This window comes from Aegilops tauschii, chromosome 2 (genome assembly GCF_002575655.3).
Source record: "Aegilops tauschii subsp. strangulata cultivar AL8/78 chromosome 2, Aet v6.0, whole genome shotgun sequence".
NCBI classification, from domain to species: Eukaryota; Viridiplantae; Streptophyta; class Magnoliopsida; order Poales; family Poaceae; genus Aegilops; species Aegilops tauschii.
In genome coordinates this window covers 488,464,571-488,479,470 of record NC_053036.3, presented here as the reverse complement: position 1 = coordinate 488,479,470, position 14,900 = coordinate 488,464,571, and the positions used below count along the sequence as shown (strand labels likewise).

General features: G+C 43.5%; 1 protein-coding gene and 1 pseudogene across 1 annotated transcript; one reads left to right on the top strand and one right to left on the bottom strand.

The window, feature by feature from the left end:
* The first annotated feature begins 1,352 nt into the window (after positions 1 to 1,352).
* Positions 1,353 to 2,602, top strand: LOC109738558 (septin and tuftelin-interacting protein 1 homolog 2-like; annotated as a pseudogene).
* Positions 2,603 to 8,897: 6,295 nt separating this feature from the next.
* Positions 8,898 to 9,557, bottom strand: LOC141041154 (uncharacterized). Its single transcript, XM_073507268.1, has one exon. It carries the CDS (start codon positions 9,555 to 9,557, stop codon positions 8,898 to 8,900), a length of 660 nt encoding a protein of 219 aa, XP_073363369.1.
* Between the last annotated feature and the right edge of the window lie 5,343 nt (positions 9,558 to 14,900).

Sequence of the window (14,900 nt, the reverse complement as noted above, 5' to 3'; positions counted from 1 at the left end):
GTCCACTTCGACGCCTAGTTCCAGTGTGACAACCGTCGCTACTGGCTCGGCACGTTCACGATGGCGGATATTGTGGCGCAAGCCTATGCCGTTGCTTGGCGGTTTGGCCGATGGCGAGAGGAGCTCAGCTTCTCGGAGATCGCAACCAGGGAGGAAGTGGAGTTCATCTGTCCACCGGTGACTATTGTGTCGGTCAAAGAGGAGGAGGAGGAGGATAAGAAGAAGTACATCCACATTGTTCCTAACGAGAGTGATGTGGAGGCCATGGCGAGGTTCACGAGAGAGAACCCGCAGTATGTCTAGTACGAGGTGGAAATCTTCTGGAAGCGATACCACGCGAAGAAGAAGGGGAACGAGTCTGGCCCATCGACGGTGATCAACCTTCGGTCGTCACCGGAGGAGGAGTTCACCTCCGATCAAGAGGGGACCCTGGCGTATTGGAACTCAGTCGACACCGACTATGTGTCGGACGAGTAGAGTAGTAGTTATCTGTTATGTTTGATCAAAGTAGTATGGTGAAGTTTGTGTTGAAGGTTTAAATCTATACAATGTTTAGATGTTTGTTTAAATTGATTTATGCAATATGCTTTCAACAACAATAATTTGTTTTTAGGGCATCTACTGAAGTTGGAAGTCTTTGGTGTTGTTTAAAAACAGTTTTGTGTGCTGCAAAAATTACTTAGCCACCGTTTGGTGCCTTATTATAGGGCACCTTGGAGATGCTCCAAGGGGATAAGTGTAGAAAAGAAGAACGCGAAGTGGGATGAATGCACAATTGTATTTGGTCTTCGGAGCGGGATGAATGTACCATTTTATTCGGTCTTCGGAGCGTACATTTATACTACAAGCATTATATATGCCTAGAGAGTGCGGTTCCATAAGTCATACAAGCGATGTAATTGCGCGGGATATTCAGCTATACACCATGTTCAGTAGCGGGAAATACATTGTATTCAAACAAGGCAGCCCTTGAACACGGTCTAATTCAAACACGATACATACTACGCGCGCAATTCTGGCATGTCAATCGAAATTGATATTTCGTGCGCGCGTACACATACACATTCGCTTGCGTGTTTCTTTCCGCATTACTACATAGTAAAATATGGCGCCTCCTTAACCCTAGCGTTAAAGCTTGCCAAACTCGTTGCGTTTCTTTCCGCATATAACATATGGGGCCTCCTTGCAGTTAAAGGTTACCAAACTAGCTTTGTTCCTAACTTCCTATATAAGGGCAGCAATGTCGACGGGGAAATGCACCACACACTCTCCTAGTCTCCTTGACGGTTTCACCAGTCCCTCCCTCTCCAATCTCCATTCTCCACCCGCGAAGCAATCCTACTTACGTGCTCATGGCCTCCGCTGGCGCTGATGAGTCGAGCAACGTCATGACGAGCGGCGGCTCCACCTACCGCCACGACGACCGCACGGGCTCTGAGTCCGGCGGTGCGGGCAGCCGTCCGTCGCCCCAGCACAAGAGTCCACGCGGCCCCGGCGATCTCCTCTTCGGACGCGTCCCGTTCGTCGCCGCCGGCTCTGCAGGTCCGTCCTCTCCTCAACACCATCACCAACGCTACACTAGGCAGCACTACAATCCGGCAACGACATGGAAGCCCCAGCCTGTTGTTGAGAGCCCGGTGTTCAAGAACACAACGGTGGTAAATATGATGAGGCGCATGAACTACGAGGTCGGGTCCGGCTCTGGCCTCGGCAAGCACGGCCAGGGCATCACATCTCCTGTGAAGGTGGTGAAGCGGCCAGAGAGCGCTGGTTTCGGCACGGTCGGCGCCGAGGGAGAAGGATCATACGATAACGGACTTCCCAACAAGGTCCCGGAAACCTTGCCGACCAAATGGGGAGCTGACCAGTGCGCGGATGAAATCTCTCAAGCGGTCTACAACGACTGGGAGATGGGCGACGCCGACGGATCGCGGCAGCAAGGCCGGGAGTTCTGCGAGAAAATACTCGCTGAAGTGCGGGAGCTGCAAGATGGTGTCCTGGACGACGGCGAGCATATGGTGGTGGACGCGGCGGAGGAGATCATCGAGGTCGTGACACTGGTGCACCAGAAAAGTGAATCGGGAGAGTTGACGGCGGGCCACCTCATCTTGGTGTTCACAAGGCTGAAGGAAAAGTTCCCGGAGGAGTACCAGACGTACTGCCTCGCGAACACGGCGGGCGTGCTCGTGGCGCGGCTCATTGGCCCGGTGCTCCAAAGGTGGCAGCCTCTTTGGGACCCGGCCATGTGGCTGGACGTGTTCGTCGTCCTAAGGAACACACTGGACGACGGGTCGGCCATGTCGCCGTACGTGGAGCTCGTCGAAGACACGGTGGTTCCGGCTGTCCAGGCCTTGGAGTGGAAGACCACGGACTCCGAGCGGATGCGCCGCTTCCTGGCGCAGTGGAAGGGCACACTGCCTCCTTCCGCCATGCAGCGCATCCTCGTAGAGGTCGTCATGCCGGAGCTGACCGCCGAAGTGGAGTCATGGGACCCGCGGGATGCCTGGCAGGCCGACTGCTGTCACCTCCTGCTTCGCCAGTGGATGCCGCTCGCCGGTCCACTGCTGGAGAGCCTATGCGTCACCGTGAGACGCAAGCTTGAGAGGGCGCTGCGGGAATGGGACGACGCCGGCCACGCCTTGCTCTCCAAGTCCAACCTTAACCTGGTGGCGCCCTGGAAGGCCCTGTTCGGCCGGGCGAGCTGGGAGGAGTTCGTCGACGGGATCGGCGTCGTGCGGCACCTGGAACAGCGCCTGCGGAGCCTCCGGATCACGCCGCCGAAGCAGAATGACGACGCGTTCTTGGAGGTGATCATGAAGTGGGCGCCGCTCGTGCGGGCGGAGGACATGGCGCGGCTCCTGGAGGCCGAGTTCTTCGGCAGGTGGCGGCACGCGCTCCGTCACTGGCTGCTGGCCGCGAAACCCGCCACCAGAGAGGCCGTCGAGTGGTGCAACGGGTGGGGGCGCGCCTTCACGCCGGAGCTGCGCGAGGATGAGCGCGTGCATGCCCGCCTCGAGGCTGGCATAGACATGGTCAACAGTGCGGCGCAGGGGCTGGAGATTTAGCGGCGCGTGAGAAGGTAGCTCGTGACTGGCCGTGATAAGGTTGTGCTGGGCGGGGGACATTCTGCGAAAACTATACTTCTGAACTTCGAATTCTTTTTATGATTATCATACATGTGTGTGGGTGTATGTAATATCTTGAGAGAAAATAGAAACATGATTTGAGAGACTGAGACACCTTAGTTACTGCAACTCTGCAACTAATGTATGCATGTGATGTGTGGCCAAATGCGAAACACATATTTTCTCTGTCAAACTGCAATCTCAAGTTTGAGTAAAGATTGTTCCTATGCAAAGTTTTCTTCATTATTACGAGGCATGCATATATTGCTCCAATCTCAGAGCTTCTTACATACACAATTCAGAAGAAAATATAAGCCACCAAGCAATGCAATGAACTCTTTCCAGAGCAGAGTCTTATAGACAAAAGATAGCAGAAAATAAAAGAGATCGAGGCAGACTCTTAAGTAACACTTCCGCATCACATCCACATCTAGATCACTGCTATGCCCACACCCAAGAATACTTACATTACATGATTCTCAAAAATGGATGTTAATATTACATTCCAGTGTGGATTACTCAAGATTAATTAAACTTCTAAAGATAATAACAAGGACGTTCTTCAGAGCCGTTAACATTCTGTTTTTTTTTCTGCGGGAGAAATCTTTACAATCATCACGCACTACCTCCAAAACCTCGTTCGGACCTGAGGCAATCCAAGTCATGATCCTACCATGAACCCTACCAAAAGAAGCTAAGCTATCACTAGCCTTATGTTGTGTGCGAGAGACATGAGTAATACAAATACCTTCACCACCGATGCATACACTTAGCTATCAAGCTCTCCACTTGAAATTAAAGACACTGCCGTGGTAGAATCCATCTCAATGGATATAGGCAGGTCTGATCTCTGAATTGCTGAGGATAGCCCTTCCATGCATGCGCACAATTCTGCCTCCAGAACCGTTTAACATCAGATAACAATCAATTGGATTTCTAGTTTAGCGACCGAACAGACAACCAAAGGTCTTACGTAATGGTTGTTTTATCAATCTCAAACTGTGGAGGGGGAGGGGGATAATTTGGAGATTTTTTCGTGTCTATGAGTTCCTTGCAACATAATTGTACTAGTGTTTCAAGATGAAAAACAGATACAGCTGTAGGAGATGGTTAACACCACAAAAGGTCATAAGCCCCTCCACAATTGGAAGGGAGAAACTTGGTTGAGGTAAGCAAATGTTTACTTTTTCATCATGGATTTCCAGTGGATGAATTAACACCACAGAAGGTTATAAGCCCCTCCTAATAAATTGGAGGGCCCAGAAACTTGTTGAGTTAAGCAGATATTTACTTTTTCATCATGGATTTCCAGTAGATGAATCTTGCGCACTTCGAAACTTGTTGAGTTAAGCAGATATTTACTTCTTTTTATGATTATTATTTCTTGAGAGAATATAGAGACACGATTGAGACATCTTATTTCCAGCAAGTCTTCAACTAATGTATGCATGTGTGGTCAAATGCAAAATACATATTTTTTCTGTCAAACTGCAATCTCAAATTTGAGTACAGATTGTTCCTAAAGTTTTCTTCATTACTAGGCATGTCTCAAATCTCAAAGCATGCTTACATAATGAAGAAGAAAAAGTAAGGTTCCAAACAATGCAATGAACTCCGGAGCGAGACTTACTCGACAAAAATAGCATCAAACAACATCAAACACAAGTTAGTTTAGGACATTCTTATTCGTGCCGCAAATGAGGGTTGCAAACCCTTTTGGCCAATACTATGACCCCAAGTCCCAACTCTAAAGTAAGATCAGTGTCATTCTGAATTCATATCCACATCTAGGTCACTGCCATACCAGCACTCAAGAATATGAATATTACATGATTCTCAAAATTATGTACTGATATTACATGTAAGTGTGGAGTACTCGACTTCATAATCATTAGTCTACGCAAACAAGATTAATCTCATGCTCATGACCTATTTGGATCCAAACCAGTTCGCTAATCTCTGAAATAGATAAACAAGCTGGAGCATTCTTTATGTAACAAGTTGAAAGAAACACTAGTCTGCGCAGATAACGACAGGGCAAACACTGTGAAAACCAGCATGAACGTCGTACCTGTTCTGATAGACGGCTTCGTGTTAATATACTGAGGCGCAACTCCACAAATCGCGTACATAGTTAGGATTACAACTTGCGTGCCAAGGGATAGAGAGAGAGAGAGAGAGAGATAATATACTAACAACCTAAACTATCTAGTGCCCTGTTTGATTCGGTTGTGGATTTCTAAAAGCGGCTGTGAAAAATCTGCTGTGGAAAAACAACTATGGAAAATCTGATGTAAAAAAGATGTAGGTCATTTGGCAAACCAGCTGATACAACCTTTTCAGATTTTGGCCCGCAGCGGAATCAGATTTTGAAAAACACGTCATGGGCTGCTTCCGCTTTTGGTTCAGATTTTGGCAGCGGATTTCTAGAATCGAATTCTGCTGGGTTCTCCCTTTGGTTCAGATTCTGCTGCGCGGTAGCGGAATCTGTCGATAAAAGCTGAACCAAACAGGGCCTATGTTCGGCTGCCCTTGGAGTCCAAGTAATCAACCTGTCACGACCATGTGTGGGTGCGTTGCTTAACACCCTCCCTTAATCACAACTTTGTCAAGTTGAGATTACGCTTGATTTCTTCAAAAGTTCTTGTAGTTAATGATTTTGTGAAGCCATTTGCAACCTGATCTCTTGAATGCACAAAACGAATTTCCAACTGCCGATTTGCAACTCTTTCTCTGACAAAGTGGAAATCTATTTCAATATGCTTTGTTCTTGCATGAAACATATATAGGATTAGCAGATAGATAGGTAGCACCAAGGTTATCACACCATATGCATGGAGCTTTGGTGCTCTTCACACCAAGTTCCCTCAACATTGATTGCACCCAAACAATTTCTGCCGTAGCATTTGCAAGTGCCTTGTACTCAGCTTCTGTACTTGACCTGGATATGGCACCCTGCTTCTTTGCACAACATGATATTAAGTTGGATCCAAAGAATACTGCAAACCCACCAGTCAAGCGTCTGTCATCTATGCATCCAGACCCGTCGAGAAGCATGTGCGAACGATGCAACCGCATAGGGCCCCCAAAATTATGGGGCCCCCGATCGCAGAAAAAAAACCAAAAAAGCTCGTTCCTGTCGAGCGAAAACTAGAGAAAACGTTTGCGTACAAGTTCATTTTTTATCCCCCACACAGAGTCACACACTCGTACGTAGCGTCTTCTCCGCCTGTATTCACTTTGCCATCAGTCACACTTTGCTGAGAATGTTACAAATATTAGTCACGCTTTTCATAACGTCCCAAAGAAATTTTGCTACTAAAAACTTCATAGAAGATGCTCCACCGTTTCTTCCTATTCAGAAAAATTGCATTTTGTATCTTCGCCTTTCCAGTTTCTTTTGAAGAGATTATCTCTGTTAAAACACTATTCTGAAAAACTAACCATATATCGGAAATCCGTTGGTGCTCCCGGGAGCGCACGCTCTTGCACGCGAAAAAATATTTTAAAGTGTGAAAAAATTTCAAACAAAAATTTGTCGCATACATCTCAACATTATATGTGTGAACATCAAGTTTCGGAGAAAACCGACATTTTTTATGGTTTGTGCAAAAAAGACGAAACGTTGTCTTGTGAAAAACATTTTTTAACACCGAATTTTGTTTTTTTCACACGCGACACTTAAGTTGTCGGTTTTTGCTAAACGACTTTGTGAGCATGTACAATATCGAGATGTACGCGCCAAGTTTTTGTTTCGAATTTTTTGACATTTCAAAATATGTTTAAAACACATTTTAAAAAGTAGCGCGTGCTCCCATGTGCCAAAACGCCTTATATAATCTTTTCTTTGCAATGGTATTTTAGTAAACCACATCTTTCTGTGAGACCAAACTATTTGATTAGTTTTCAAAGTATATCATCCCTGACTTTGTTTTTTCATCTCTCGTATATCTTTTCCTTGTTGACTTGACTTAGTTTCTTGGACTTTGTTGAAATGGTTTGGCTTTAACAATTTGCCATGTAGATGATGGCTAAGACTTGATATGACCCCGACAAGATTAACTATTCCCCCAAAATTCTTATAGTGTTGAATCCCACAAATCAAATATCCCAACTTGAGAGTTTCCTTAAGATTTTTTATCCTTCGAAACCCATAAGAAAATCTTTGAATCAAAGACAGATTTGGGGAAGCCTTCGCCCTTCTAATGTGGGGAATTTTTTCTATAAGTGAATTTGTGTGAGGTAGACTAGATTAGTGGGGAGTGGAAAATAATTTTTAATATGCAGGCACCATCTTATAACCAAAAGTAAACAAGTTCTTATAGATAGTAGCATTTTTAGTTTACTTTAGCATATGAGGTAAGAAATTCTTATGGCCAACTTAAGGGCATATCCAATAGATTTTGCATAATAAGGCATGACCACTTTTTGGGTCAAAATAGTGCTCCAATAGGTGTCCTATATGTAAAAAAAACATCAAATTTGCAACACCATCAAAATGGGGCACCAAGTGTTGCTAATATGCAACACCTGTGTGGCTGGAGTAAAACAAAGTTGCAGCCGCATCCCACCTCTGTGCGTCAGCCGCACCACTGCCACGCCGTCCTTGCCACCAAATCAGCTGAATCAGCACGCCGCCGCCGGATTCAAGGGGTGCATGCGTGTGCCTACGACCACTTCAGCGCCTATTTCCAGTGCGAAAACCGTGCTACTCCCTCCGTCTAGGTTGTAAGTCATCTTACGAAAATCAAATAATCCCAAAACACTTAGGTGTGGTGCATTAACTTCTACCTCGTTTCTTGTTTCTTGACATATCAACCAATAAGAGATGTGGGGTGTGCATACCTTTAATGACTTGAGATTACCAAACACGACATGCAGTGGTTAGTTCATTGCATGCCATACTATTAATTAACAAATAAACATTAAGTTCTCTCGTTTTCTCCTCCTCCTTGGTCACGGTGCACAACCTAAGATGACTTATTCACCTAGACGGAGGGTGGCTTTTCACGTTCAAGATGGCGGACATCATGGCGGTTTGGCCGGTCGATGGACATCGAGGGTGATTAACCTTTCATTGACGTTCTAGTTGTCGTCGTCGGAGGGGTTCACCTTCGATCAAGAGGAGACCCTCGTGTATTGGAACTCAGTCAACATCAACTATGTGTAAGGGCATCTCCAACGGCAACCCGTAAATTTCGTCACGCACCCGTCTGCGAACAGGGGGCCGGTCCATGGACATGGATGCGGGAGGCCGCTATCCAACCATGGCCGCATACATCCGGCATTTCTCATTATATTTTTAAGTCCGCATGAACAAATAGCCGCATACAAAGTGTACGGACGTTCAAATAGCCACATGCAGCAGTAGTTCAAATTTAAAAATATTCAAATATTACATCCCAACATTATTTTCCCTGTTCACCGCTCACTGATGCTCAATCAGATCTTTCTTCAGCCGCTTGTGAGTTGGTCGATGCTGAATTTGTTGATGCATTCGAATAAACTCTTCAAATGTGGCCCGATTCTGGTCTAGAAGTTGGATAGGATCACCCATGTTCTCAAATTCTATAGCTGCGGCAGCATCGTCACCCTCATCCTCGACGATTATGTTGTGCATGATCACACAACATTTCATCACCTCCCACAAAGTATCCAGATCCATTGTTTAGCAGGTCCACGAACAACTACAAAACGGGCCCGCAAAACTCCAAATGCCCCTTAGACATCCTTTTTAGCTACTTCTTGTTTTTTGGCAAAGTGAGCCTTTTTCTAGCCAACTGGGTTAGGGATGGTGCTGACAAAGGTAGCCCACGGAGGATAGATACCGTCAACCAGATAGTAGCTCATGTTGTACTCATGTCCATTGACAGTTTGGTAAGGATGAGCTTTTCCTTCAGTCAGCCTTGCAAACAACGGTGATCGCTGCAGCACATTGATGCCGCTGGGAGACCCGGGCATGCCAAAGAAAGCGTGCCAAATCCAAAGATCTTGTGGTGCAACTGCTTCAAGAATTATGGCGGGCTTCTTAACATGACCCCGATATTGCCCTTGTAAAGCCTTCGGGCAGTTCTCCCATTTCCAATGCATGCAGTCAAGAGACCCAAGTAAACCTGGCCACCCTCTTGCTTCTGAGATTGCCAACAGCCTCTCCGTGTCTGCCACAGTTGGTTCTCTCAGGTACCGTGGTCTAAATACCCCGACCACTACAGTTGCAAAACTGACCATGGCATCTCCGAATGTTCTCTCAGACATGCGTAGGTACTCGTCCCATGAATCAGCGGCCATGCCATGTGCAAGCATCCGGAGTGTGGCCGTGCACTTATGGTAACCAGAGAACCCAATCGTCCCCACAACGTCTTTCTTCAGGATGAAGTAGTCATCATAGGATAGGACGCCATGGAACAAACGATCGAAGACAGTCTTGCGCATCCGAAAACGCTAGTGTAGATGGCCAGCGAAGAGTGCATCGGGGGCAAAGTATTCAACCATCAGTGTCAAATGCCATGTGCCCTGTTGCGGTTGAGCACTCGATGACCCATGATCGAGCCCTTGAAATTGAGAACACATTACTCCGCACGCTCCGCATCTTCAAGGACTGCATACATCATTGCCGTCTCATTGTAGTACTCCTCCTCGTACGACGAGCCGTCAGACGACTCAACATACTGCCCGTATATTTACTCCAAATCAGAATCCATTGCTAGAGAGAAGAAGGGAAGACTTTTTTTAGCTCCGACAATCCATCGAACCGTTGTCAGCCATGGTGAGTATATCAACAGCGGACGGTACCTGGCGGGGCGGTCGGAGGACAGGGTTTGAGCAGCAATGGAGGAGAAGCAGGGTGGAGTCCTTCTGGAGTGCTGGAGGTGACGGACACGTAGAGTTCCCGCAGGGGTGCGGCGTGGCGGTCGGGGTGGTGGAGCGGCGGCTAAGGCAAGAGAGAAAGAAGGAAGAAGAGAAAATGGGAAGGATTGAGGCGCGAGGACCGAGAAGGGTTTTGGGTGGGCCGGGGTTGTTGGAGTCCTACGTGTCTGCTATCTGGACTCCCGCACCCCCCACTTTTGTCTCCAGTTTGCGGGAGGAAACGCGTCCGAACCGTCTCGCGGACCTATACAGGCCCGCGTTGGATGACTTCGCCAGTCCGGACAGGTGCGAGCGGTTTGCAGGTCCGCCTTGGAGATGCCCTAAGACAAGTATAGAGTAGTAGTGATCTTTTATGTTTGATCAAGTAGTATGATGAAATTTTGTGTTTAAGGTTTAAATCTATGTAATGTTCGGATGTTTGTTTGAATTGATCTATGCAATATGCTTTCCAAAAATAATTTGTTTTTAGGGCATCTATTGAAGTTGGAGTTCTTTGGAACAGTTTTGGGTGTTGTAAAATTAACTTTGACGACCTTTAGGTGCCCTATGCACCTATCAGTAATTCTCTAAGGGAACAGTGTAGAAAGGAAGAACATGAACTGGGATGAATGTAAAATTGTATCGAGTCTTTGGAGCATACATTTATACAAGCATTATATATCCTTGAAGAGCGTGATTCCATAAGTCTTGGCGTCTCTACTTCTCCAAATCAAAATAATAAAGTTTTTTAAGAAATAGTAAATTACTAGAAATGGAATTACCCTTTAAGGAGAAAGAAGATAATAATAAGATTTACACACAATTACGCAGAAACTGCGATTTTTTATAATATGAAAGAATACACATATAATTGTGGCATTTTCTCAAAAAATAAGCTTCCTAAGAAGGAATGAATTTGTACCATTAGTATTACCTTTTAAGAAAGAAATGAAAAAACTAAAATAAAATCAAAATAATGAATTTCTCTAAGGAAGAATGAGTAAGTGGCATCGGTAATACCCTTTAAGGAAAAAGAATAGCAAAAAAAAGACACAACTTGCACATGGTTTGCAAAGAAGTTGCGCTATTTTTATAATATGTAAGAGTAAGCATATAATAGTGAAGTTTCACAAAAAAAGTAATTTCCTAAGAAGGAATGAATTAGTGGCATTGATAGTACCCTTAAATAAGAAAGAAAATTGAATTTCCCTAAGATGAAATAAAAACTTAAACAAAATCCAAATAATGAAGTTTTCTAAGAAAAATGTATTAGTGTCATTGGTTTACCCTTTAAGAAGGAAGAAAATGAAAAATAATAAAACAAATAAGGAGCTAATTTGCAAACAATTCACACTAAAATTGCATGTTTTTATAATATGCAAGAATAAAAATATAATAGTTGAATTTGCACAAAAAGAATTTTCTTAAGAAGAAATGAATTGTGGCATTGGTATTATCACTAAAGAAGAAAGAAATAAAATAAAATAAAAACAATCAAAAGTCCAATTTTTTCTTGAAAGGATGAATTAGTGGCTTTGGTATTAGTCTTTAAGAAAAATAAAGATGAAATAATACATAAAAAATAAAAATAATGAGGTTTTATAAGGAAGAATGAATTAGCGATATTGGTATTAATCTTTTAGAAGAAATAAATTAAATTAATAACTAAAAAATAATAATAAAAGATTTGCTAAGGAAGAATAAATTAGAGGCATTGATATTACCTTTAAAAGAAATAAAATAAAAAATTTAAACAACTAACGAAAAAAATTGCACACAATATTCACAAAATGCGTTTTCAAAAATATTGAAGAACAAACATATAATAGTGGAATTTTCGCCAAAAAACAAATCCTAAGCTGGCGTGAAGTAGTGGCATTGGTTTTATCCCTTGAAGAAGAAAGAAAATGAAATAATAACTATTTTTTTCTTCAAAACAAGGCACAAAGAATTTGTAGCATTAGTATTACCCTTTAAAGAACAAAGATAACACAAAAGTTTGTTTTTAAAACGTGCACATAACTTTGCTCTAAAAATGTACTTTTGTAGTATGCAAACAATAATCATATATAGTGCAATTTTTGCACTGATTGCATAGTGTTTATGTGTATACATTTATACTCACCCAACATCCAAAAATACCCATAGAACAAAAATAAAAACCAAATAACAAAACAAAAGGAAAAGAAGAAGCAAAAAGACATAAAAACAGAAAAAATATAGAAGAAATAAAGGGATAGAGAGGAGGGCTGGATTGCATAGTTAATGGACTTCGGCCCAGTAGCAAATTAATTGACCCTCAAATATAGGGCGTCGAAAAAAGCAAGCATAGCACCGATAATCCACTTCTGAGCCCAGGCTCAGCTGCTCCCGTGCTGACGAAAAACATCAAAACAAATACTCGAAAAATTCAAAAAAAAATCCATTTTTGGTGTGATAGATAATTTGATGCGTGAAGTTCGCTCCAATTTTCAAATCATTTGAACATCTGAGCAGCTCTCGGCACCGTTTTGACCCGATTTTTTGAAGTTTACTGTTCACACACTGTTCTAAACCGATTTGTCTTTTGGCTGAGAGGTACTCAGATGTCCAAATTATCTGAAAATTGGGGCGGACCTCACACATCAAATTATCTACCACACATTTTTTTTTCAATTCTCTAATTTTTATTTTTATTTTTTTCTAACCGGGTGCAGATGAGCCTGGGCAATGAGACGCTACACTCGCCTAGCACAACAAAAATCAACGACCAAGAAAGACTGACCCAAATTATCATTCAGTTGACTGACATATAATAACTAAAGTAAAGGGAATAAGTGTAGAAAGGAAGAACACGAAGTAGGATGAATGTACAATTGTATTCAGTCTTGGGAGCATACCTTGATACAAGCATTATTATATGCCCAGAGAGCGTGATTCCATAAGTCATGCAAGGGACGGAATTGCGCGGGATTCTCAGCTATACACCATATTCAATAGCGGGAAAATACATTGTGTTCAAACAAGTCAGCCCTTGAATATGGTCGAATTCAAACACGATACATACCATACTAGCCTCGTGCGCCCACGCAATTCTGCCGCGTGAATCGAAATGGATATTTCGTGCGTGCGTACCCATACACATTCGTTTGCTTCTGCGTGCCCCTACCACATAGCCCCACTGGTGCTCCAATTTACTGCCTCTCGGCCGCGTGCCTTCATATGCTTCTGAAACCCTTCAAGGATTTATCTTCATAATTTTCCCGTCGCCGCACACCTCTGTTTCACCAAGATCCAATTTGAAGGCCATTTCTGGTACACTGCCAGAGTGGGAAATCATCACACTGACCATCTCCATCAACTTGAAAGCCATCATGACCACTTGTGAGTAGTTTTCATTGGACTATGGGTCCATAAAGTTGCTAGATGGTTCTCTCTCTTCTTCTCATACAAACATCATATGAGCTATCCTACATGATTGTGATCCATCAGATCTATTTATGAATTCTTTTGAGATCTATTTGTTTATTTATTTGCATAACTATTATTCATATATACCCTCCGATCTATTATCTCTTTCTCTAGCCAAGTTTGGGGTTTGATCATCAAGGGAGTTGTGTATGATAGTTGGATTCAACCTTGCAAGTAAGCTACCGTAGTGACAAAATGTGGAAAAAAAGACCTGTACTATTGATAAAAATATGGTTTCATAGTTGTCCTTTGAACACAGGGTGAAGACAATATATCATCTACTTCATGCCATCGTTCTCTGTTTTACTTAATATTTTGAGATGCATGCTGGATAGCAATCTTGGGGTGGAGTGCACATAGATGTTGTCGGATAACGGTTTATAGATTTAAGGACGTGATGACCATATGCTAATTATGCCATGAATAATCATACTCATAAACATTGCAATTTATTCACCACATCGTTGCTTATCTTTTGAGAGAGACCACTAGTGAACCTATGGATCCTGGTCCATCTTCATCCATAAAGCTTTCAATATCTTTTACTTTCCTTGATTTTCATTTTTTCCATTAATTTCCGCCTATCATTCCACCATTGCATTTATTTCCTTTTGTATCTAGCATCACTGACAACCTCACTAGTCTTGTTGGGGGCACAAAGAAGGTTTTGTATTTGTGTGTGGAGGTACTGATCATTGGTTGTAGTTGCGTAGCTACCGTGGATTAGATAAACCTTGAGGCCACTCAAGGGGAAGCTGCTGCTTGCTGCAAACGCTTGCATTTGGGGGCGCAACACCTTCCTAGTTGAGTGGAAGCATGTCTCAAGTGTTGAGCCCACGATCGAACGTCTATATAAGTGGAGGTATACCTGCAATGAGTGTATATGAGTTTTGCTCCGACTAGGATTGCAAGTGTTGTATCTAGCCACTTGTTCAGGCCCAAGCTATGCGACTGGACCTAGCAGTCTGTAGCTCGGTGTTCCTACCATACATACCATTAGAGGTAGTGCGCTTTTGCTACTCCGGCGAACTAGTTCGACGGATCCGGTGATCAAGCTAAACGAGTGAGATTGACAACAAGGAGGAGAAGAATTCAATGATGCGCCGCTCCAACCCTTGTTCCATTATAAGGACGTCATGTCTAGTGGTAATCTCGTGATCTATCTCCTACGAATGCACCTGGGTGATCTGCCGTATATGCATGGGATTAAATCTTAATTTGCTAGGATTAAATCTTAATTTGCCGTATATGCATGGGCGTAGCCCAACAGCTAGCACTAGTGAAGGACTTGCAATCCCATAAGCTTTATATCGCATGTGATATCACATGCGACCCATCAATAGTGATCAATGGAATCAAATGAGGGCAATCGTGGTATCTATAGCCTCGTCTTAGGGAGATTCAGGAAAGAAGAATGGTTCTAATTTTGATGTCAGTAAATTAGTTAAAAGCTCTACGTCGCTTTACAGTGGTCGTTTT